The 26,754-nt window shown below is 38.1% G+C and overlaps 1 protein-coding gene across 2 annotated transcripts; it reads left to right on the top strand.

Annotated features, from left to right (window-relative positions):
* Positions 1-478: 478 nt before the first annotated feature.
* Positions 479-20,103, top strand: TNFAIP3 (TNF alpha induced protein 3). Of its 2 annotated transcripts, none has more exons than XM_026666163.2 (9): positions 479-896; positions 6,662-6,974; positions 9,981-10,171; positions 11,373-11,520; positions 12,074-12,244; positions 12,553-12,733; positions 15,027-15,943; positions 16,657-16,886; positions 17,976-20,103. In XM_026666163.2, the coding sequence occupies exons 2-9, from the start codon at positions 6,677-6,679 to the stop codon at positions 18,258-18,260; spliced, it is 2,421 nt and encodes an 806-aa protein (XP_026521948.2). In that variant the 5' UTR covers positions 479-896; positions 6,662-6,676; the 3' UTR covers positions 18,261-20,103. The 2 variants fall into 2 exon arrangements, 1 of the variants encoding a protein (XP_026521948.2); XR_003370754.2 differs by having other exon boundaries at positions 498-896; positions 15,027-15,947.
* Positions 20,104-26,754: the final 6,651 nt, after the last annotated feature.

Raw genomic sequence — 26,754 nt, 5'->3', positions numbered from 1 at the left:
CAGCCCCCTGCTCAAGCAGAACCTTTATTATTTCAGATAAGTGGCTGTCTAGTCTCTTCTTAAAAACTTCCAGTGATGGAGAGCTGACGATTTCTATTGTTTTTAACGACATATCCCATCTTCTCTGAGACCATTAAAGCTACTGGAAAGATCTCAGCTCCTCAACCTACGCCTTCTGGGATTTTCCTAAGGCATAAGGTTCGTGTGAATGCTGTTTCGGGTCACTAAAACATAGAGTGAGGTGGAGGTGGAGGGGGGTGGAGAGAAAACGGCTCCCCCCCTTACAAATCAATTAAACACGCCTTTCAAATACAAGAGAAGCGGGGCAAAGGTACTCCGTGACTCATCCGGGAGAAACCCAGCCGGAGAGGCGGAGAGAATAAGGTTTATCCAGGTCAGACCGGCTGGATGACGACAATCCGAGTCGATCACGTGCCGGTCTGCTCATGAGCCGCGTCTTTCGCGTCTCCAGCGCCCCCTGGAGGCTCCCGCTCCGCATCGCGCCCAGCCGCTTCGGCTCTTTCAAGCAGCTGTTGTTCCTGCCCAGGCAGGGGTGTCACCTCGGAAAATCCCTTGGCGGCCGATGTGGAAATCCCCACTATGGAACTTCGCGGGGGGAGGGGAGGGGAGATTTGGCATTTTCCTCCTTACTAACGGAAGAAAAAACAGATAGTCCGGATCCGATCGACACAGAATCTCTTCGCAACTCTTGGCAAACGTGTTGGCAGAGCAAGAGGAGGAGCCGAGTTGGTTGAGCCAGGGAAGCCCTTCATCCTAAAGCGCTTGAAGGAGGGCGGGATTGGGATTCATGGGTCCCCAAACTGCATCGCCCAACGCCTGACTGGTTTATATTGAGGAGGATTAGTATTGCAGGGTCTTTCTTCCGAGCGATCCAGGTAAGTTCTGTGTCCGGTTCCGATTCTGCGGAGCTGCTTCGCGCAGATGGTCGGGGAGGAAGAGGAGGGAGGGATGGCGCCGGGCTGGGCGGGCGGGCTACACAATAGTGCATAAATCGGTGCTGGTCTGGTGTGGGGAGATGCACCCCTCCTAGCTGCTTTTCTACCAATTCGGGCTGGAGAGAAGAGGCCGCTTTGGAAACAATGAAATTTAGCATTATGGGGCTAAGTAGAAACGAAGGAGCGGTTTCCCTCCAAGCTTTATTATTTAATGCAGAAGTGTTTGGATTTTGAAAAAAGCTATGAAGAAGATCAAAGGGTTTCCTTATATTTTCTGTACATCAGAATTGCAGGGTGTGTTGTGATCCTTGGGCCTTATTTCATTCAGCTCTTGGAGGTTTCTGAATAGTATGAACTGTGCAGAGTTGCCTTGTTGGATGGGCGACTAGTACATTTTCCAAATAAATAAATATACTACTCAAAACATAATTCCCGGTGAATTCAAGGCAATTTTCTTCCAAGAAATAAAAATTCAGCCTAATGTAATAATTACACAGTTGAGGAACTGAACTATAAACAAGGCTAGACCAGGCTTGCTGAAGACAGGTGCTTAAGCGGGGAAACTCAGATGTATTTATATTATAGAAAAGATAAATATAGTTGATGTACTCTCTTCCCCACTTAAAACTATCTGTAAGTGTTATCACACCATAAAGCAATGTCATATTCAAAGTGGATTGCTCCTTGGCCTAGGCAAAGCAAAACATATAGGCTGAGACAAACTTTCGTTAGTTTATAGATAATAGAAGTTGGATTTAGCACTGAAGATAACTTGGGGTTGAACTCTGGTACAAATAAACCTTTGCAGCAAGAACTATAAATGTACAAGTTATACTTGTTTGTTGCATAAAGTTACATAAGAGTATGACAGCTCCTACAAGTGGTTATGAAACAAATATTCTCTATTTTTTAATACAATGCATTTTTTAAAGAATGCATATAATATGTGGATATTATAAAGTGTACTACAATATGCAGGTATATTTTAATGATAATTATACTATTATAATTAATCATATAATAGTATATAACTATTATTATACTATATTATACAATATTATATTACAAAAATGGATAAATGTGCCGCTGTTGCAGAAAAATAAAAGAGTAACATATAATCCTACTTACAGGAAAGAAAGCCAGATTGAAGTGAAGGAATTCTGTTAGTTATTACATAAAACCTTTTAAAAGGTTTTATGGTAAGGCATCTGCAAATTTTAGCTGATATTCACATGCCTTAACAGTGATTGTTAGCTCTTTGTATAATTATTTATTTAGGATAATTTGCTGCCAGAGACAAGCAGCCAATATAATACTCATTTTATGCAAAGTTGGTCAAGTTACATTGATGCCAATAAATATATTTTTTTGCCCTGAATAATAGTAATACAATAATAAATATTAAAAATTGTCTAATGCCATTTTTACTGCTTAAGGTTGCTTATGCATTCTGCCTAATAACAGTAATGCTACTGAGACTGTAGAATAAGTCTTCAAACTATGGATATACGGGCCAATGTAATCCACAGAAGTAAAACAGTTTTAGTTGCATGTCTGGGTTTGAAGTACAGACTGTAATATTTGCCTAAATTAAATTTGGGGGGGAGGGGAAGCTTTTTAAGGAAATAGCTGAGTTACCTTTATCATTGTCAGATCAAATAACAGAATTATTATCTATGGAACATAGGTAATTTCCTTATAGTTAGTTAAGTAATTTTATATATGTACTTTGCCACCCCTACCTGGAAATTTCAAAGATTGAAATATTATCTAGGTCTACTAAAACTGAACTACAAAAATTCCAGGTAAGCAGTAAACAGGAGCAAAGAGATACAGAAATGTAATTTGCTCAAATATTTATAGCCCAGGTGTGATTAGCATCCCAATTCCTAAGAGTACTTCATCTTAGCAGGTTATGTTTGGTGGTCACAACTCGCCATTTTAGCAATACATATTTTCTAGTCTCTTTCGCATATATGAGAGACAGGAGTTATATTTTAGAAACAAACCTAAAAGTTGGCTAGAGAGAAAGTTATAGAGAAACTTCTTATTTATCTATAAACATTTTTGGTGCCACTTTACTACAGACTACAATCCTAAATCCTTTACCTAGAAATAAGTTTCAATAACTTCACGGAAAATTGTATATGTGTATATGTCAGGGAAAGATAATCAAATATTTACTGTTTAAAAGGCGAGCCTCATCATAACAGATGCTTAGGGATGGCAACTGATAACATAGACAGTAGAATCAAGAATTTGTAGTGAGAACTTTAACTGAAGGCAATAGAGTCAGTCCAATAAAGACACTTTATTTACTCATTCAGTTTTTTACCAGCAATAATCTCAACAGGTTGAGGTTTGAGAATGTTTCCCAAATGTGGAATAGAATTGACTGGTAGGAGTTCAAAAAAACAAAACTATGGTAAAAGTAGTAGAAACCTAGAAGCTTATATATAAGTACCAAATTATAGTCATTTCTATTTAGTTTCATCAGTCTATTTTTACATCATGCCATGGTCAGTCACTTCCTTTTAAAATAAAATTCATTGAGTTTTTTGGAACTAATTTCTTAGTGGACATGAAGAGGTTCATAAGGTGTTCTGATTTGATTCCAGTTTTTATTTTCATCCAGATTAAGCTGCTGCCAGTGTTGGACCCAATTTACTATAATCTTCCTTTTTGCATAGCTAGAATTACTAGATATTAGAAGCCATTCTTGTGCTAGTTAAAGGTAAAGTTAAAAGTTACCCCTGTCAATTGTTTCTGACTCTAAGGGGTATTGCTCACCTCCGTTTCTTAATGGAGGGAACCAGCATTGTTCAAAGACGCTGCTGTGGTCATGTCGCTAGCATGATTATACACTGAGGCGCACAGAACCTGCTCACCGAAGTAATACCTATTTATCTACTTGCATTTGCTTGCTTTCAAACTGCTGGTGGGAAGGAGATGGGATAAATAATGGGAGCTCACCCCATTGTGCAGCATTCAGGTCTCAAACCCATGCTGTCAGCTTTCCAGCTGACAAGCACAGTAGTTAATTAGTATAATAGCTCATAATAGTGTATTAAGATTGATATTTATATCACTCTTCTATTTTAAGCCTACCTGTAGTGGTCAGTCAAGGAATTGAAATCCCTTAGCCTTTCCCAGTTGGGTACTTTCCTGATTTGACTAGATTTCCCACCACCTCCATCCACCAAAATCCTTGTCCATCCTGACAAGGTATGAGAATTTTAGTCTGATACGTTTGGTGGATACCAGATTGTCAGAAGCAATATGCTTCTATTTTTTACTTCGCTAAGTATTAAAATTTTGATAGCCATTATTTTTTATAAGGTAGTTTTATTTTCTTCACATAAAATGTCATATTTAAAATTATGGAGGAGTTGTCTCAAAGGTGCTTTTTTTCAAAAAGCAATTGGACTATGTTCTTTCCTTTCTGGAAGAATAAGACATATCGCTTCTCACCCAAGAAACTTCAGGTCTGGATGGATGGTGGGGAGGATGGAAGGATACCTTTCAAACAAAAAGTACCTTTGAGACAACCATAACCTGGATGACTGAGAATCTCCATTGACATATGGAGGCAATGGGGTGGGGGGATGGAGATATAAAATTGGTAAGATTTTTGCTGTCAAGATAAAAACAAAAACAGGTATCCTCCAAGATAAAACCTCTGTTAGCGTGAAACTGCATATACATTTATATTGCTAAATAAATAAAACATATTGAAATTACTGGGATTAAATATAAGTAGGATGGTTGGAAAACTCAAGAAGTACAGTGTGCTTAATCACATAACAAAGATTGCATTAAAGGGAACTGCTGATAACAGTTCAGGAATGTGAATTAGCTTTACAATTGAACTTAACTAATTGGATAGTTTATTATTATGTAATATTGGAAAGAACCAGTTAAAGGCCTAAGCATACGTTTCTTATTTAGGTAATCATTGTTATTCATACCAACTTTCCCATTGACTCAAAACCATCTTCCACTATTATGTACTTGTGAGAGCTGTCAGATGGGAACTGTCTATACCCTTGTTAACTTTAGCATTGAAAACATGCTTGTCTTACGCACTATAATTCTTATAATTCTAGATGTCTTAATATGCATACAATTCTGGAAAAAATTATCTTGTTAGAAGGAGGAAAATTGGATTCTTTGGGTCTATTCTAGTGAAAATGTATCTGGTTTTCATCTTGAGTGCTTAACTGCAGTGCTTTCTATATAAAATCATAACCTGGTGTCATTAAAACATTTTATATATCTCAAGTTTTTTGTTGATCCAATAATTGTTTTGTTTTCAATTCCTATAGAGATATTGTTTGCAAGACAACTGTAAACAGTTTCCCTAATAAAATATTTTCCTTTATTCTTTTATGCCATTCAGAATCTTTTGGTGCTTATTTGCTTTAGGACAAATAATGGCCACTTCAAGTGTTGTTGTTTTTTTATCCTGTTGCCCAGAATGTCTGTTTTTGATTTTATTTTGTTAAGATGAGAGCTAATTTTGCATGTAAAAACCCCACATTTTTTACCAAAAGATTCTGGGAATCTTTAAATACCTGAAGTATGGGTCACTGAGTTTTTAAGCTTCATCTACAACTTTAAAATAGCAATTCAGTCTAAGGAGGAAAATCTTAGAGAAAAACCTATTGTAAATACTTCCTTTTATAGACAGATTTTTCCAATTTTAGTGTTGCTGAACAAAGCAAATGTGAGAACCCATTGCATTTCAATGAAATATCAGTTTTTAATAATCTGTGAAAAAGGAGTCTTTCCTTTAAGATAGTGACCTGAAATACAGGTAATCCTGAACTTAGGACCACAATTGAGCCCAACATTTATGTTGTTAAGTGAGAAATTTGTTAAGTGAATTTTGCCCCATTTTACGACTTTTCTTGTCACATTAGTTAAGTGAATCACTGAAGTTGTTAAATTAGTAACACGGTTGCTAAGTGAATCTGGCTTCCCCATTGACTTTGCTTGTCAAAAGGTCGCAAAAGGTGATCATGTGACCCTGGGACACTGCAACTTCATAAATATGAACCAGTTGTCAAGCATCCAAATGTAAATCACGTGACCATGGGGATTCTGCCAGGGTCAAAAGTGTGAAGAATGGTCCTAAGTAACTTTTTTCAGTGCCGCTGTAATTTCAAATGGTCACTAAATGAACTGTTGTAAGTCGAGGACTACCTGTATTCTTTAAAGTTGTTCTGGTTATTCAAATAGTGGACAGTATTGCCCATTCTAATAATGATGTCTAGAGTTTCAGACTGCAATTATATAATTAAAAATGGGCAATTCAAGCTATGCCATGTGCTACTTAAAAAAAAATTCCCCAAGGTCACCAGACAGTGTGAGGGAGAATGTGGAATGGAAAAAATATATGGGGGGGATTCTAAACTAAAAGGAAATTCATTGTCATCAGAAAGATTTACAGCTGAATAATTATGGCTCTTCAGTTCTGCTGCATTAGGTACACTCAACCGTAGTGTCTCTAGAATTGACATCATCTAAGGATATCCCTTAGGTACACATTTGTTTTCCCACAGCAACTAAGTGTTTATTAATAAAGCAATTTATTTAAAAGCGACCTACAGTACTGCTTTTTACATGCCTGCATTAGAAAGGGCATTTCGGACACATTTTGTGATGTAAATAAGCCATGAATAACTAGTGTTGTTTTCTTGTAGGTTTCTTCTTACAGAATGGCTGGATCACAGATCATTCCTCAAGCTTTATATTTGAGCAACATGCTGAAAGCTGTGAAGATAAGAGAACTGATGTCTGAAGACCTTGTCAAATGCAACAATGGAATTATTCAGCATTTTAAAACTATGCACAGATACACCATAGAGATGTTCAGGATGTGCCATTTTTGCCCACCTTTTCAGAAGCTTCTTCAAAAATCTCTAATTGACCAAGCAACCCAAAACTCACTGGAACGCCCAAAGAAGTTAAACTGGTGTCGAGAAGTTAAAAAACTTATGCCACTGAAAACTAATGGTGAGTCAGGTTCATTGTATAACTGTAATTTGAAATTGTTCTGGCAGTGTAAAAGTAACATGTGAAGTATTTTCAATTCCGTTCCTTCCCAAATGTCGCTATTCATATGGTTGGTCCAATGCACCGGATGGGTATCAGGTGAGTCAGTAGTGGCTGACAGATACCATTTACTATAACTATTCTAACAATGGACCTTGAATGAGAACTGTTTAAATGAAAGCACATTTAAAAATAAATAAATGAGCTGTTTCCTCCTCTTCTTTTAAAAAATAAAATATAAAATGGGCTCCTAAGAATAAGTTATATTAATTTCTTAGAAATCCAGTGTTATGCTAAAAATCATAGGTTTGTTAGAATTGCAGGTTCCCTGAGTTTCTCCACAGTCATGCCAAATATGAACAAAAATCATTTGAATGCTAATTTACAATCATTTCTTCCATTATTGTTCATGATGCCACCCAGAACTGTTCAGATTTAACAAGGAGGTGGATTAATTGAAACGAATTTATCTGTGGGCAAAAATATTAGATAATACCTTCTGTGAAGTAATTCAAATTTCAGATCAATGCTTTGTCAGAAAGCTTCATTGGTGTTCTCATATCTTTCTCAGTTTCAGTGTTTCCAGAATAATCTCTCTAAATTTTAGCCGAATGTCCAATTAAGTGGCTGAAACATTACATAGGAAGTGGTTTGAACTAGACAGTATTTGGAAGATATATGCGCAAATAAATACGCCAAAAGAGAATTTGTATTTTGCTCACCTAGCTTCATGTTTGCATTTCCTAAAATGTCTGTAATCACCATTTTTGTCCCAAATTCCCATTCCCCCCCAAAAAATTTTTTTTATCTTGCTTTTGTTGACTTATCCAGCTCTACAGTACAGTCTTACTTAGAGTCAGGGCCCTTCATGGGACTGTGAAGTTTTATAAATGAATTGGTCATTTGTTGTTAATACTGTGTGTTGTGATGAATTTAGAAAAAGAAATTTTAAAAGGTTCATTTTTAGGTAGAGTGCTAGAACTGGCAGATTCGTCTCAGCTCTCTTTATATTGGCTACCGTACTCCAATATATAAATTTTTCTGTCACTTATCTATATTCCTCCAGGTTTCTACATTGAAAGTTTTATTCAAGGAGTTGTGTATTGCAGTTTATGTAGAGTGTAGGCATGGTGTCAAAACAGCTAAGATGGAGGCCTTGGTACTGACCTGTAGAATGTGTATGCAACATTGACGCACATAAAGAGGCTGGAGCTTGGAGTGTGACATTATGTCTGCAATCTTACCTGCTTTGGCCTAACTCCCTCTTCCATGGATACTGCTGTCCTATAGTCATGCTGTTCTTAGCTCCTATGCTTTCAGTTGAGTCTCCAATAGGCCTCCTTCTCAACTAATGCCTTCAGGCGGTCTATTAGACAAAACTGGCCCTCTTGGTTGGAGAAGTGGAACTTGTAGTCCACGTTTGGAAAGCGTTAACCTCGGGATGGCTACTATGGGCATTTTCAGATCTTTTTCCTGACCTTTGCCAGACCCTATGCTACACATCAGAAGCAAAACATATTGGGCATATTTTAGTGTGTCTGGAATGGAGAATATTGAGAATGTAGGTGATAGGGGAATCAGAAGATATCTGAGGACTCCGAACATATGAAGGATTCTATAAGGGCATGACCATTTATTTTCTTCCCTGTGGAGATAATGACAGGATTTGTAAAAGCAGTTTTTGCATAGTCGGTATAAGCATAAGTTGTCATTCTTACAGGACTATATGCATTTTAGAGGAAACTGTGTTCACTTTGAGAACAAGAAAATAAATGCATCTCTAGTTGTATTACAGTTAGTTTTAATAAAAGAAGTACAAATATTAAATGCAGTTGTAGAAATGGGGGTGCTACAAATACCTCACATACATTTGTTAATCTAAAAGACAATGACTGAAGGCATGTCATTTTAAAAGATTCCAAGATCTACTAACTAGTAATTTCGCTTCTCTAATGAATAGGCATTCCAGCATAACCTAACCACACCCACTTGGAAAGTCCAGTCTGTACTTCACAGTTCAAATGTCTGTATATCAGAACAAGAAGTACAATAGCTGTTACTCAATTGCTAGTCAAATATCTTAACACTGGGGAATTCCAAATGTTGCTTAGGGAATTTTGGGCTGGTAGTTCTCAATAAAGAACTGAAAACAAGCATACACAGGGAAAAAACTTCTTATCTGTGCTCTAGATTTTGCACAGGGAATTTTTTTAAAGGATGTAATAATAATTGTCCTACCTCTGTGCCATACTTTTCTGCTTTGCAGAGCCAGAAGCCTGTAAATCAGCACTTCATTTGTTTCTTTTTCTACTCTTGTATTTAAACCCTTTTATATAGTTACTGAAAAAAATCAGGCTTAGTAGGCTTACTACACCACTGAAAATGCCTTCTGTGAATTGTCCTAAGTTGAACAAGCAGGGAAGAGGAGAGAAACTGGAACAGGGTCTTGAAAAAGCTGAGATATTAGTTTATTTACTACTGAATATAGTACTTTAAAAATGGTTTTATAAACCTTCCTCTTACTATCTAATCTCTAATAAGAAGAAATACAAAATGACACCTAGGATTTTTTACAGCATAATGGTATACAGTAGCAAAATAAGCAGGCATTAAAAAGTATCCAAAAATTATTTTTTAAATCTTGATAAAGACATATGAAACAAGGAGATGTAATATTTTAAAATAAATTAATACTTGGAAAGCTAATGCTTGCATCAGCATCTAAATACACTTTTGGCTGATAATTCCAATTAATAGCTGCATTATAACTGCCTGCCTGTCCCACTACGTGTGCTTATCAACCAGGATTCTGTGTACATCAAAGGAAAAAACAAGGGATCTGTTACAGTTTGCTGCATGCTACAGCATTCCATTACAGTCCCTTGTTCAATATTGTCATTACATATATGCTTTTATTTATATTTTGTAATATATATTTGAATACCTTAATTCTTCATTTTCCTGCAGGAGATGGAAATTGTCTCATGCACGCTGCTTCCCAGTATATGTGGGGTGTCCAAGATGTCGACCTGCTTCTGAGAAAAACATTGTTTACTGTACTTAAAGAAGGCGATACACGCAATTTTAAACTGCGCTGGCAGCGAGAAACATTTAAATCACAGGAATTTGTAGCAACAGGACTCTGCTATGATACCAGGGTAAGATAATTCAGTTTATGTAAGGGAAGAATGTTTCAAATCTTAATATCATTGGGTTGTGATTCCTTGTGGTAGTTACACATGTTGGGACACAATTAAGAAAGTAAAATTGCAGAGCCATCCACCAGTTAAAACATCTTAATCCTATAACTTTACTGGATTGCTCAATTCATTAACAGAGTTTCACCATTGTGGAGTTTCCACACTAAGTAACCTCCCCCAATTTGGGTTATTTCCATGGACCACCCACATCTTACAAAACTGGTGTTTGTTTGTTTTTCCTATTATGGAGAAATATAGTAGTAAAAATGAAAAATGAAATCAAGTATGTTTTTTTAAATTCCTGCCTCTTGGGAATATGCAGAATGGTCATACCTATTCCATCACAGAGTCTGTGCTAGCCGAATCCTGTTTTCAGCTTTGCTATGCAGCTTGCTGATGGTTATCCATGCAAATCTTCCTAAGAATATCTAGCCATTTTCTCTCCTTTATCTCTAGTTTGCCTAACTAGAAGCAGTAGCTGAGCTGAGCTGTCCCATCCTCCCCTAGCAGAATGATAGTCAGTCCTGAATTGGCATCCTTATAAGTAGTCACTAGTCTGATCATTTGTTCATTGGAAATGTAGAAGTGCCAGGTGCTATTTCTGTCTGTGGTGGGCTCCGAAAGGAGTAGTTCTAGATTTTTTTAAATAAATATTTTGCTAATTAGGTCCCTTTTCTGATCACTGAAATACCTTGATCCAAGCCTCTGCTCACCTCTTGCTCAGATTGTTGTGAGCTGGTACCCTTAGATGAGAACATGCATGATGCATTTCTTCACCATCATTTCTTCACCATACATAGGATAGCTGTAGAGATAAACACATTCATCCTGTTGGGACTTACATAGAATGTAAAATAAGGTAGTGTGTAGGAATGCTATTAAAAAATAATAAAACCAATGATGGACTCATGTTTAGAAATAATTTCCAGAAGAATGATTGGGAATGAGAATAAAATTGACCACTTGATTAGTTCTGATTATAAATAAAAAATTATTTTTCCCCTCAATAATGCATTTATCAATACTTCAATCTTTCAATATGACATACTATAAAATACATTGAATTGTAGCAGAAGAAACGCATTTAACTTTATTTCTGGTATGTGAGAGCTTCAGAGTTGCATGATGATTCCTGATGCATCTTGTTTTTCTACATTAGAACTGGGATGATGAATGGGACAATCTTATTAAAATGGCATCTGCGGAAACATCAGTTGCACACACAGGCCTTCAGTATACCTCTCTGGAAGAAATCCATATATTTGTCCTTGCTAACATCTTAAGGCGCCCCATCATAGTTGTTGCAGGTAAGAATTAATGGACATAATAGCAATACTTCTAAGACCCCATTTTATGTACTCACATTGGTGTATATGTGTTATCACCCCTCCACATAATAATTGCCCAAGAAGGACAATTAGTATTTCATAATTTGACCCCAAATCTTCCCTCTTTCCCAATATTCATTCATTAAGGGAATCAACAGCAATTCTTCGCTCTGTCCCATATTCATTCATTGTGCTGTTGCAATTTGGTACAATGTGCAATCTCAGGCTTCTTTTTCCCAACTTTTGGAATCCCCTTTGACTTTGATGGTTAAAAAAACCCCAACATGGTTTTCTACCGAAAACACTAGAATTATTATATATCTGTTCTAAACTAGGCATAAAAAATTCCACCAAACTCCTGGCCTATCCAGCCATTTACAGTATTACTTTACTCACTTTCCAGCGTTCATTCTCCCCAGATCAACTAGTGTTAAGTTGTTGTCACACCGAGTTGTTTATCTACTGATGAATCTTTAGAAATTAAAACAGAGGAGCCTAATATTAACTCAACCTGTTTATTTTTTTCTTATAGATAAAATGCTCAGAAGTTTGCAGTCAGGTTCCAGCTTTTCCCCTCTGAACGTTGGTGGAATTTATCTGCCTCTCCATTGGTCAGCAGACGACTGTTACCGATATCCTATCATTCTTGCTTACGACAGTATGCACTTCACTCCTTTGGTTGTTCTGAAGGATAGTGGGCCAGGTACGCATCTGAACATTGCCAATCTATATTGTGCTTCCATTTTCTTGTTCCCTTTGCCTTCCAAGCTGACAGCCCCAAACTTACTTTGAATTGTTACGGTCACTTTCGACAAGGTATTTACCTGGCTGAGAATTCTCAGTATTTTCCATCATTTGCTTATACCTAACTAATGCCATTACTAGACTTTTGTTTACACCATTGGTTGTTTGGATGAAGATTGCCAAACGTGACCTGTGAGTGACTTCTGCTGTATTGTGCTCTTCTCTATCTTATTTGATTCATTCCCTTTTTCTTATTTCTTTTGGTAGAAATCAGGGCAGTTCCTTTGGTCAGTTGTGAAAGAGGAAGATTTGAAGACTTGAAAGTGCATTTTTTAACTGACACTGAAGAAAGAGAGAAAGAAAAACTGATAAGAGACTATCTCATGGTGATTGAAATTCCTGTACAAGGATGGGACCCAGGGACAACACATCTCATTAATGCTGCAAAGTTAGTATAAGTCTGGTCTCCTTCCAACATTATGATTTAATAATATTTTTAAAGTATTGTAAATACCCACTTGCAAGTTGTACAATGTTAACGTTAAGCAATACCTACATATTAGTTCGGAAGATACAAAAAATAGTGAACATAGATCCTGCTTCTGATCTTCAACCAGGAACCAGGTATTGTCTACAGCTTTTTTGTCGCCCTCTTCCTGTAAATATGACAGTCCAGGATGAAATTATTTTATTTTACTCTCTGAAATTCATCTATCTGAGGGGCAATAAGGATATTCATATGCTATTCCTTTCTTTTTCCCTTGTGTATAAGGGTAATGCATGGGAGAGGAGGGGAAGTCAAAGAAAAGTGTGACTTGTTGTTCATTCTTATTATTGATGGAGTCTGTATGCCCAGCTGTCATGCTTACCTGCAAGAATTCCTTGCCACCAATGAGAAAAAGTAGTTTGTTGATAGCAATGTATACATGGAGAGCAAACCTTTTGTAAAGTGAAATGTGGATCTACTCTTTGTTCATATATCAGCATATAAAGACAGGGAAGTATCACTGCCATAGCAGTGGGGACATAGCTGCAGCACAAAATATTTGAACGGCAAACTCACAAGCTCTGCTGTTCCCTTTTCATGTTCTTTTAACTGTTTCAGGCGTTTCTAAGCATCTCTGGTCAATCACTATCATGGCCATGCAGTAAGTTCAATTAAGGTTTATCTTATGGAAGCTTAGTGCCATTCACTTCCATGTTGCATCTGGTAAACCATAATGCTCCTCAGATTCCCAGGATTAGATTGTTGAATCTGCCTCTTTTCTGTTAGTCATCTGGGATGACATGAAATAACTTCCCAAACTTAGAATAAGTATGAGCAGATTTTTTTTTTTAAAAAAAAAGCAAATCAACTGGTTCACAGCCAGATCAAAAGCTTTAATTTGTATTAATCCTTGGAGAACAGCTAAGAGTCCCATGAAAAGCATGTCCATATGCCCTCCAAAGAATATTGTATGTGGCGTCTTTCAAAACACCCACCAGCAAGATAGGTAATAGCAATTTAAAATGACTTGCATGTTGATTAAAACAGCAGCACCATCGTCTTGTCCAGAGGCCATTGTTTGCTGCAATATCTTTACAACTGCATATTTGTTTCAGTGGAGTAAATCACCCCTGTTCCTGCAACTGTGTTAAGTTAAAGTTCCTGAATAGTAAATTATCAGCCTTGTAGACTGGGCAGAAAAAGTGTTTTGATGTGGGCTCAGCTGCCTTTTATCTGATCGTTTCCTTAGCTGTGTCTCCAGGGGTGGGATTCAAATTTTTTAATAACCAGTTCTGTGGGCGTGGCTTAGTTGGTGAGCGTGGCCAACTCAATATCACTCACATCGAGGCACGCATCTCCTCGCCTGGCCTCTCATGACTGTGGGGATGCTGCAACAGTCATAAGTGTGAAAAATGGTCATAAGTCACTTTTTTCAGTGCCATTGTAACTTTGAATGGTCACTCCATACAAGCAAAGTACCAGCAAAGGAGGGGAAAAAAACTCCAGAGAAGTTCCAGAGACAGGAAGTCTAGTCCTGCCAAGAATGTAAAAAGGGTTAATGGAGAGGCAGTTTCTGTAAGCAATACCAGAATGTTTCCTTCCTGCCTTCCTTACAGGATTAGGCCAGTAATTTCTTCTAACAACCAGTTCTCCGAATTGCTTAGAATGTTAACAATGTTAACGGTTCTAGCAAATAGGTGCGAACTGGTAGAATCCCACCCCTGTGTGTCTCTGCCCTATTTCCCAAGGCATATATTATTACAATTGTATTGTACAAAGCATTGCAGAAATCAAGGCTGAATATTTCTGTGGAAATAAACAAAGCATAACAAAGGTGTCTTGAACCAGAAAAAGTGGGCATAGTTGGTACTCCAGCTAAGCTAGGCTTCAAACTACTCTCTTTTATTGTAATATAGGGAAGAAATCTAATTGGAATGAGAAGTAAAGGCCCATAAGCCATCTGGACCTTACAACTTGGTCCATGATGTAATTAGGAAGGAATGTTCTTAACATGCTAAAAGAGGCATTAAATGTCATTATCAACTCTTTCTGCAAGTGAAACTCTTCCCTGTAATTTCATCTCTTTTTAAAAATTCCGCTTCCTTCCATAACATTAATAGTGTAGGTTTTCAGCTGTAATGCCATAATGATTATATAAATCACAATTCTCCCAACTTCCCTCCCAGCTTGTGTAAGAGCATTGCCTTTTCTCCCTCCAGTGATATTAATTCCTTGTTCCTTTGCTTTTTTCAAGGTTGGATGAAGGTAACTTGCCCAAAGAGATTAATCTGGTGGAAGATTACTTTCAGCTTGTGCAACATGAGTACAAGAGGTGGAAAGAAAACAGTGAACTTATTGGGAAGGAAACGGGTGTGAGGAACAGACTGGAGTTGCAGTTATCCCAGCTATCGCTTATGGAGGCAAAATGTGAAACACCCAACTGCCCTTTCTACATGTCCGTGAATACCCAGCCATTCTGCCATGAGTGCTCTGAACAGAGACAAAAGGCAAATTTGGTAAAGAGGCAGCACTTCTGGTCAGGCTCAGAGAAGCCCCGGGTAAATAGGTCCAGTTACCCAAAGGATGAATGCCACAATCCTCCTGCCCGGACTTCTGAAAATTCCAGCACAGAACCTCCTTCTGCGCCTCCCACAGCGCCAAGTCTTTTTCTCTACAGTGAAACAACTGCTATGAAATGCAGGACCCCAGACTGTCCTTTTACACTGAATGTGCAGTATAATGGGCTTTGCGAACGCTGCTACAACAGTGCAGTGGTCAATCCTTGCAATATCCCAAGTGACCCACAGCATTCATATTGTATGACTTGCACATCCTGCCTCAAGGACACCAACAGAACCTTCAATGGGATGTGTAGCACTTGCTTCAAACGGACTAGAGACCATTCCTCAAACGCCGGCTCCATCGCTATGCCTTCAACCCATCAGAGGTCCAATTCTGATCCTATTCCTATATCACAAAGTTTTTTGCAACATGCCTGTCATACCGTAACCAACACCAATAAGGTGGAAGCGCCACCGTATGTTCAGCCCCAAAGAACAGAACCAAGGATGAGAAACCGTAAATGCAGGAAGCCTGGCTGTAATTTTTTTGGGACTCTCCAGAATGAAGGCTTTTGTACCCTGTGTTACTTTGAGTATCAAGAAAATAGAGGCAAGTAAGAGAATATCATTTTATTTTTATCTTCCTCTTCCTTAATGAGTTGGGAGGGACTAAATTTTGAATTTGCAAGAGAACACCAGATAAATGCAAATGGAGTTCAACAAAATAGCCTTTCGACTAAGATCAAGTGTATTACATAGCTCTGAAGCCTTTGAGGTATTGTATTGTGCACATGCAGCTACAGTAGAATTTGCTCAGCTTGCATTAGTCATTTACCATAAATGATAATTGGAGAGCTGTTTTCATATTTTGCTGAGATACACAGAAGAACCCTAACTACATCTGTTTATTTTTGGTACCGGGGAACTTTACATTTTCACATAATTTTCTGATTTGGAAAATCATCTGGAATTGAAATTCATAACAATTGTAAGTTTAGTAGGTATAAATAGTAGAATATTTTACAGTATAGTAAAAGTAGAAAGTTGATATCTGTCTTTCCTCGTGTACCTCATTGCCAGAAGAAAATGTCACCAGCTTCTTAAAAATGTCACCAGCTTCTTAAAAATGTCACCAGCTTCTTAAAAAGGCTCAGGGAGTTTTTAAAAATAGCCTTCCTAAATTATATGTCTCAGCTTTTCTTCTGAATACATATCACAATTGTATAATGAGGGAGATAAACAGATAACTTGGCCCTTTTATCATTCTGTCCTCAGAGTTTACATTAGAGTGATTGTTTTTCTCCTGTGCTCCTGTTATTATAGAGGCTCCCCTGCTTCATCAGCGAAGGTCTCCTGTGAGTTCTCCTGTTTTGGAGTATCCTGGAATCTCAGCTGCTGTCTATCAGAATACCGTTTCCTGCCCGGGCCGAGAATGTGGCACAATAGGGAGCACCATGCTTGAGGGATACTGCCAGAAATGTTTTATTGAAGCACAGAGCAAGCGGCTTCATGAAGCCAGAAGAACTGAAGACAAAATAGTGAGACAATCAGAGGTCAGCATGCAAATGTAACTCATTCTTCCCAATGTAATCTTACACCTATCTTCTCAGACAATCTATATCAGGGGTGTCAAACTCAAGGCTGGATTTGGCCCGTGGGGTGCTTAGATCTGGCCCACAGGGCCGCTCTGGAAACAGCAAAGGCTGGCCCGTGGTGCCTCTGCCAGCGAAAATGGAGCTCAGGAAGGCTCTCCTGAGCTCCGTTTTCACTGGCAAAGGGTTGCAGAAGGCTGTTACTGCCTAAAATGGAGCTCGTGAGAGCCGCAGGCAGCCCTCCGTTTTCACTGGCAGTTGTTTGCAGGAGGCTGTCACAGCTGAAAACAGAGGTCGGGAGCCCATTTTCACTGGCAGAGCACGCCGGCCCCCACAGGCCCCCCTGACACGAGTGACATCGAGCTGGCCACGCCCACCCTGGCCCCCTGATGTCAAACACAATCCTGATGTGGCCCTCAAAGAAATCAAGTTTGACACCCCTGATCTATGATTCTTTCCATGAAAGAATCAGCAAAATATTGCCTTCTACTGAATGTATGTGTTTATTGTATAGGATTCTGGAAGATGGTGTAATATGATTAATGTTTGCCCACTTCTTGCAAAGGAGGAAGAAAGCTTTCTGCTTTTGTTTATTAGCAAAAAATATTGCTTGATAGAGGTTTCTTTCCATAATGGGCCATTTTAACATTACAACATCCCAACAGTCAGTAGATTGATGGGGATTATATCATAATTACATGGGTAAGGAAGTAGTTGTTTGTAATGGGAGGAGAAGGAAGCTGATGTTTACCACAGCTAGGAAATTCATGTTTTACATTAGCCATATGTCAAGTTAATCTGTTTCACATGCAGGCTGTTGTTGTTCACTCATTCTCCACGTTGTAGTTGTTAACAGTTTTCAAGGAAATCAAGTGTATTTCTTTCTTTTTTAAAGAATGAATGATTAAAAAACATTCAGCTTCTACATAAATTTTGTTAAGTACTCTTATATTCATGGTAGTGGATAAAGTCTAGTGTAAAAGCAGCAAGTTTATTGAAGGAGAGTCCTTTAACTGCTTTCCATTTAAAAGATGTTTTTAATGTTTTCAGCAAATGGGACAACATCAAGATTTACACCAGAAAAGTGCACGGTCTCAAAAACGCAAATGTGATAAAGCTTCATGTAGAAATAATTTAGCTTCCCGGAGTGCAGAAGTGTGTCAAGAGTGCTTGCGTGTCAGCCAACGGAGACAGTCTGGAACACCTCAGGTTGAACCTTCAGCCGATGAACTTCCCAAACAGCGCTGCCGAGCCCCTGCCTGTGATCACTATGGTAATAACAAGTGCAATGGCTATTGCAACGAATGCTATCAGTTCAAACAAATATATGGATAGCAAATGCCTTTTTCTTTTTTTACCTTGCAAAAGAAAAAGAAAAAAAAAAGAATGGTGCTATGTTCAAAACACTTAATTGTCTTGCTATCCACTTGATCTTCTTCAGTCTTGTGAAAAAAGTGACTTTGGAAGGAAAACAATAAGCTGATTTCTTTTGTTCATATGTAGATAACACACATGTATGTATGTATGTATATGTATATGCAGAACTACACAGATCCAGAACGTTAATCCTGGGATAGAAAAAGAGGTTGCTTCCAGCACGGGTGGTGAATGACAAGACATTTTATACTTGACTACAAAACCTCTTTTCTCCAAAATATTTTGGATTACGTTTGGTATTGAATATGTACTTGTATGAGAAAAATAGATAATGCTGCTCTTTGCATGCTTTTCTGCTAATATATCTCTTGCATTCTGTCTAAATTGTGAGCATTCTGTGTATAATGAAATCAGCCAAAATTTTGAAATGAACACTTTTCTACAACAGTCATCCAAATTATGTGTATGTTTGCTCTGAAAATGCTGATACGGTAGAGCTAAGATTGAACAAAATATAAGGAAGTTGTGGGAGAACTTTTTAACATTTTTGCTTGCTTGTCCTTTTTTTAAGTTGTTGGCTGCAGCTACATTTGTTTTATGTATGGTTTTTTTTCCTTTTTGGCAGTGTTTCTAAATGAAAGTTTTATGCACGTAGAGCAGCTATAAACCCATAAAATTTGTCCTTGGAACAGCTGACTGATGTTTTTCCATTGACTATTCTGTGTGGTTTGAATGAGGGTGTAGTTGCTAAACCTTTTGTAATTTAGAATATGAAAGAACATAGGTATTTTTAAGTGTAACATTTGAGAAGGGAAAGTGGGGGAGGGAGATCATGAGAAAAATAAAGGTTCCTAAATATTCATGTGTATTGATTGACAGGGAAGCATACTGACAGATCAGAAAGAACCTACTCTGTGTTTATTGAGAAAAAAAAGACCAACAGTCTTTTTTTTTTTTTTTACAATACAGTCTTCCTGTATTGTAAATGATATAACAAATCTGCTTTCTCTTCATGTCTGGCCTCTACTACTTAATCAAAGGTTTGCTGAACTGTTAAGAATCCTTTAGGAATTTACTAAGAAATAAAGGAGGATCTTCTGTGGGTCTCTGTCCTTACACTTAAGTCTTAACTTCTGGGCTATGAGGATCCCAAAGGAGATAGGCTCGTTTTTTCTTTTGTTTTTTTTCCCCACATTCCCACATCCCTACAATCTTCAGTTGTATCTGACTGCTGATATATCTAATAGTGAAGGGGTGGAAAAGGTTCTGTGTTGTTTGTAAGGTGGCTACTCCTGTGAAATCCTACTTATTCCCACAGTGTAAGTTTGCAATCTTGGGCCATTATCTGCCATAACTGCATATTGTTCTGAGTAATCATCAAACAAGAAAATATTTGGAGCTCTGCTATTTAAATCTTCCATTTTTCCCAAGGCCCTCGTGCGTCTCTTGTTTTCTTTCTCTGAAAATTATGGGGGAGGGAGGGAGGGAGGGAAGGAAGCATGTACGCCAACTGCTTGCATTTTGCGTGTGTATGTAATCTCCATTATGAGAAGCACTGCTAGTGTCACAGTCCTTTGCTGTTCAAATTTCTGTGTATGATTTTGTGAGCTTTGTAAAATGTGAAGGCGTATTTAAATATTTATGTTATTTCAAAAAATGTTAATGTTGGAAATTTGCACATTGCCAATATAATAATTTGCTCTTTATTTCATTCTCCCTTTAAAAAAAAAAACCTTCTTGTTAATATAGAATGGGAAGATAATGAAGGGATCCAACAGCCAAAATAAATTATTTAAAGATTTGTTTAATTGTACTCTTGTGATTGTTTGTAAATGTCCCTTGTGGAGGGTTGTCATCGAAGTGAAGAGCTATCTATGGCATTTCTCTTTCCCTGAACTTCATCACTGTTTCCTTGCCACCCACTTGTTTCCCTATAAATGTCATCCCTCACAGTTTCTTCAGCAGTTCAACTATTAGTATTAGGTTCATGGATGAACTCCCCCATCTTTGTTCTGTTTTCCCCTGGCTTTTCTTCTAAAACGACTTCTACTCCATAGTAGGGTTGTTGGGGTTTTTCCTCCACTATACCTCTTGCTTCCCAGAAAGGGAATTATTTGCTGTGCTCTCTGCCAAATTTGGCTGTTTGTCTCCTAATAAAGACCCAGAGATGGCTATGAAGACCAATGACACTCTTTCTTGTAATAAACAACACCAGTGAATGTTCTGTTGCACCTATACTTTCTTTCTCCTCTTCCTTCAAATTATACTCTTCAGCACAGATAATTAAAAAGTATGTATCCTTCTCTCATCACATTTTTTTTAGGGAGAACTATATTTTCCCCACTCCAGGAGATCTGATCTGAATCTATTTTTGTTAGCAACATGGTTCTCCTAATTTTACATTAAATGGTAAAAATCGGTGTCAGGGAACTTCATTTTACATTGTTGTGGTTTTGTGATTCTACATTTCCCAAAGTAACAATCAGCCTATACATGCCCTTTCTACCCAAATTATTACCTCTGTATTCCTTTTTCATCACAAGTTTTTTCATTTTAGACAGAACTCCATGATAAGTTTTTATTTACTGCACATCTGCCAATCTAAAAGGTAATTCTTCTCTGTTCAGTACCATCTGATAAGTCCGTGATGGCGAACCTATGACGTGTGCCACAGGTGGCACACAGAGCCATTTGTGCAGGCATGCAAGCCCCAGCCAAACTTACCTGCACTGCACATGTGCGTGCCTCCCAGCTGATTTTTGGCCTGTTTGAGGGAAGCCTCTCTAGCCTCGGGAGGCCAAAAAACAGCCCTTCTGGAAATATCATTTTCAGTGCCTGTTTTCAGCCTCCAGAGGGCCTCTGGAGCCTGGGGGCGGTCGTTTTTGCCCTCCCGGGGACTCAAGGGAAGCCTCTGCAGTCTTTGGAGGCTGAAAAATGGGCCTGTTTCGTCACTTCCAGTATTACCGGAATTCAATCTGAAAATTATTTTTTATGGCCAGCAGGAGCTGATCTGCAAATCAAATTTTTATAATTATAATTCTCAAAAATAAAACCACGACAAAATTCTGTGTTTTATTTGCAGTTAAGAATTCATTTCTCTTGACATTTGGTTTCTTGGGGGAAAGGAGGTTTAAGTTGCAAAAAACTAGAGAGCAACAACTAGACTTCTCAAACCAGATACAACACTAGAGGAAATGCTAACTTTTTTATTTGTAGCTTCAGAAGGGAGCAGTACTAGAGCATTAGTTTTAGGAACCGTTCCATTAGGACAAATATGTTCTCTTTTAGCTTGTATTTCTTGCAATTTACTTCTGGCAGAATTCTATTTTCAAGGTGAAAGCAATTTTGTGTCTGCCCACTGCTCTTAATAAATGTCTTGCGCTCCTGAAAATTAGTATGTGGCTAAAAGAAACTGATATACAAAACTAGTAAGTGGCTAAAAGACAACATTTTACAGTAATAAAACCAGAACAAATTCCTCCCTCCCTTCTTTTTCTCTATCACCATCTCTTTTTAATATATTAATAAATGTGGATTCCTTGGAGCCCTAAGTTTGGTTATTTGTTTGCAGACTGCTTGCAGATATCGGGTTGCAGGAGAAGATCGTTGAAGGTTTTGTTTCCTCCTTAGTTTTTTATTATCTTTGTCTCATTTGAATGGTGTGTAAATGTGTCTGTTCTATGTGACTATGAGTCTATTCATCAATAGACACCCAAATAAGAGGCCTCCAAATAAACAGGGATTAACATCAGATAAACAACCAAGCGGAAGGTAATATCCTAATCAAGAAACTACAAAGAAGAAAATCTCACCCCCACCAACTCTTGCAGGGCAAGTTACTGTATATACACAGGAAGCAAATCCCATACTCCCTAGCACTGATGATGTTACCTGGTTGGGTACTGAAATGTCCGCAAACAAACAAAAAAGCTCAAGAGTATTCCACAGTTCAACCCTGAGCTACCAAGATTATCTTCCTCTGTAATACACATATCTCTGTTTTTGTCAAGCCTCTCTTAAACATTACAAAAATGTGATGGGTCTCTGCTATGGAGTTTCCTTAGAGATCCCAGTCTTGATGGTCTCCAACACCGACATCTGTTCAGTGATCCATGCTTCAAACCATTAAAACTGAATTTCTAGTTAACATATTTTTACAACCACAGTAGGATCCTAGAGAAGTATTTTTGTCTACATAATTCCCCACAAATTGGGAGGGAGTGGGTGTCTAAGAGTAAAAATAGCTACTGAAAGCAAAGGAATGAGCAAGACTTACAAATAAAATCAACAGTTCCCTTAAAGCAGCATGCCAGTTAGTTGCTTGCCTGGTGAATTTTAATTCTGTTTTTATAGTTCCCTTTCATGCCCAGTTAACTTCTCCTATCTTCTTATCTGCATCCAATGTTTCCTCTACTTCCTCCCTCCCTCTCTCTTTCTCTCTCTTTCTCCCTCCCTCCCTCCCTCCCTTCCTATTAAATAAAGTTGTATGCCACGTGACTCATAGTGATTCTCCCCTGACTCTCTATCTATCCTTTCCCTCACTCCATTCCTTTCTTAACCCCAACTTTTTTTGTCTTCTGCTGTTTCTGCTGGAAAGGAGGTGGGAAATTGTGCATGTAAGTAGGCATACTTCCGTGTTTCTGTGGATAATCGTGATTTGAATGTCAAAGAGAATGGCTGTAGAGATAGGTGAGGATCAGTTGAGTCTGATCATTTTTCTTGGCTGGGCCTTTTTTAGGGGGGATATGCCGGATATCTATGAATGCTTGTCCATACACATATAAACATATTTTATGCACACAAGTGTTTTATTCACAAATATATACTGGAAGCGAAGAAGTCCAGGATTGCTTTTTACCAAGGTGGGCTTTACATAGGATTTTTTTAGTATCCAGCGTGCTAGATCTCATTCTATATCTCTTCCTTTTGTGGGATGTTTTAAATTCAGAGTCATCTTCCTCCGTGATAAATATGGTATCAATGCTTTCTACATTCAGGAGTTTTAATTAGACAAGTAGGGTTTAAATTCTTCGGTCCAATCTAAGTATAGTACATAAAGTTATATATTGCAATGTCCTACCTGTCAATGAATACTTCAGCTTCAACCATAACAATACAAGAGCACACACTAGATACAAACTCAAGGTAAACCGCACCAAACTTGATTGCAGGAAATATGACTTCAGCAACAGAGTGGTCAATGTCTGGAATACTCTACCTGACTCTGTGGTTTCTTCCCCAAACCCCAAAAACTTTAACCTTAGACTGTCTACTATTGACTTCACCCCCTTCCTAAGAGGTCTGTAGGGGGCGTGCATAAGCGCACCAACATGCCTACCGTCCCTATCCTATTGTTTCTTTTTATTTTTCTTATATGTATCCATTTCATGTATTCATAACTATGTTTATACTTATACCTGTTATCTTATAATCGCTTGACAAAATAAAATAAAATAAATAGTTTAAATAGATAAATGAGGGTTCCGTTAGTAACTGGAGCAGCTACCAAGCTCACACTTCCCTTTCAGGGTCATCACTACTGTTGCCCATGTAGTTTTATTACTTCCACTACTTTTGTAGTTATTGTTATCAGTTTTGTGGCGAATTGATCTTTGCCTAAAAACTAAGCTGCTGTTTTAATGTAAGGACACTACATTAATGTCATTGTAAAACTGTTAGATGGAAGTTAGTAGATCTACAAACTCAGTGCCAAAAACTTGTTGGGAGAACCACAGAAATCATGAGTGGATACTTCATAAGGATAAAAGAGAGAGAGATGGTGTTGGAAAAGCATAGATACTCCCATAAAGAGTGCTTTGAAATCTCCCAATTTCTTTTATCCATTTGGTCAATGAAAGATAACTCTCACTTTCTTCCTTTATCATAGATAGAACAAAATAACAGAGTTGGAAGGGACCTTGGAAGTCTTCCAGTCCAACCCCCTGCTTTGGCAGGAAACCCAATACCATTTCAGACAAATGGTTCTCCAATCTCTTCTTAAAAACTTCCAGTGTTGAAGAATTCACGACTTCTGGAGGCAAGTGGTTCCACTGATTAATTGCTCTCACTGTCAGGAAATTTCTCCCTAGTTCTAGGGTTGCTTCTCTCCTTGATTGGTTTCCACCCATTGCTTCTTGTCCTACCCTCAGGTACTTAGGAGAATAGCTTGACTCCCTCTTCTTTGTGGCAACCCCTGAGATATTGCAATGCTGCTATCATGTCACTCCTTGTCCTTCTTTTCATTAAACGAGATGTACCCAATTCAGCAACCATTCTTTATATGTTTTAACTCCAGTCCCCTAATCATCTTTGATACTTTTTATGAATGTGAACAGATTTGTGTGTGTGTGTGTGTGTGTGTGTTGTAGAATATATTCTAATAAAGTACACATAGTCCCTGTTTAGCAACATTTGCACTTACAACAGAGATGAAAAAGTGACATTATGACCAATGGTCACATTTACGACCTTTGCAGGTCTGTAAAGCAAACAAAGCTGAAATAAGCTCATATGTACGGTTGTGGTTTCGCTTAGTGGCTGCTTTGCTTAATGAGTGACCAAACATCGCTAAATGAGGACTACCTGTAATTGGAAAACAAATATACTTCTGGCCTGTTTGGAGGGATCTTCGCCACCAATAACAAAAGAAATATTTTGTAATAGGAGCATAATGTTCTTCAGCTTCAGCTTGATTAAGCCTCACTTATCAAGAAATTTATTTATTAAATTTATATTTATAGTATTTATATAGTTATAAGAGCCATGGTGGCACAGGGGTTAGAATGCAGTACTGCAAGGCTACTTCTGCTGGCTGCTGGCTGCCTGCAATTTGGCAGTTCAAATCTCACCAGGCTCAAGGTTGACTCAGCCTTTCATCCTTCCGAGGTGGGTAAAATGAGGACCCAGATTGTTGGGGGGAATATGCTGACTCTGTAAACCATTTAAAGAGGGCTGTAAAGCACTGTGAAGCGGTATATAAGTCTGAGTGCTATTGCTATTGCTATAAATACTGCTTCTACTTTACATCCTCAAAGGAATGATGATAAAGCCAAAGCTTTTAGCCCTCCCAGCCAGTAAGTATTCATTTAGAGGTAAAAGTGGACACCAGGCATAGCCATAGCTTCTTGGTATCAATTTTCAAAACTAAGAGGCAATAAACCTACATTATTTTCATAGGGGTGGAGGTGGAGGTGGAGGGTTGGTGTGGGGGGGGTTCTTCATTCAAGTGGCATTCTGCAGTTCATCAAACAGATAGATACTCCCAAGAAGCCAATTTATGTCCCTTCTTCCTGTTAGAACTGATTATAAAAGTAGAGGTGGCAGTTCTGCTTTCTTAAGAAACCGTAACTGCATCAGCTACGAAAAATACTCAAAGAAATTAAAGAGACCTACGTATGAAATTTCCAGATTCATACACTGCTACTTCGGTACTTGGGGGAGAAGAGTGGCATTACTATTATGAATGTAATAAGAAGTGAGCTGTGAATGCCACCTACAACTGAAGCAAAATGAGAACATCAATGCTGTTCTTCACATCAATTCTTTATTCTTATCTGCTCAGTCTTGCAAAGCTATTACTCATATCTCTCACAAAAGGTGTTTCGTATCATGCTGAAGTACCTTATGCAAATTACAAGTCTTCTGGATGAATTGCAGATTAAGCATTTTAAGTACTCTGGTATTTCCCTGATCTTTGGGGGAAGATTTACTTTGGATTACGAGACAAAATCTCAAGGGTTGGTACCCTCTTGCATAGTGTCCAGGCTGCCCACTGTGCTAACAACATAGGCTTCCAACTTTCCATAATTGTTAAGGCCATACAACATATATACAACATACACCCACCCAAAAGTTTCTTCTTGCTTCCTCAGGAGCAACTGCTTCCTTTCCTTACAAGATCTGGTGTGGAAACAGGAACTTAAGATGTCTATGGAGATTCTCAGTCATTCAGGTCATGGTTGTCCCAAAGATGCCTTTTCAAGAGGCAACTGGACTTTCTAGTTTTTGTTGGAAGATGTTTTGCTTCTCATCCAACGTGGGAATAACTCTGACTCCAGTATTGAGTAATGATTAATCTAAGACCTTATACATACATGTCTGCCTAAAGGTCACCTAGATAAAACAAGGAAATTAAAAGCAAACACCAGAAACAATTAAGCAGCTCAGACAATTATGTGTATTGTGTTTAATTATTGAAATCCACAATGTGAATGCTTACTATGTGTAAAATTCTCAATAAAATGGGACGCCAGAAATTGCTCTGGACTCTCATCCCGAGTTCACTAGCTTGTGTCTCATCCTTTCCATGGGAGTCCACCACAATCCAAGAAGCTTCTTCAGCTGTCTGCAAGGAGTATCAATCCTTCCATTCCCCACCCATCCAGTCAGAGTTTCTTCAGCTTCTTGGATGAGAAGAAAAACCTCTTCAAAGAAAAACAAAGAAGTCCAGTTG

The sequence above is a fragment of the Notechis scutatus genome, chromosome 1 (assembly GCF_049901735.1).
Source record: "Notechis scutatus isolate UNSWTSFEM ecotype Mainland chromosome 1, rNotScu1.2, whole genome shotgun sequence".
In the NCBI taxonomy this organism is placed as follows: domain Eukaryota; kingdom Metazoa; phylum Chordata; class Lepidosauria; order Squamata; family Elapidae; genus Notechis; species Notechis scutatus.
The sequence above is the reverse complement of the archived record's forward strand: the minus strand, read 5'-3'. Positions and strand labels throughout refer to the sequence as shown.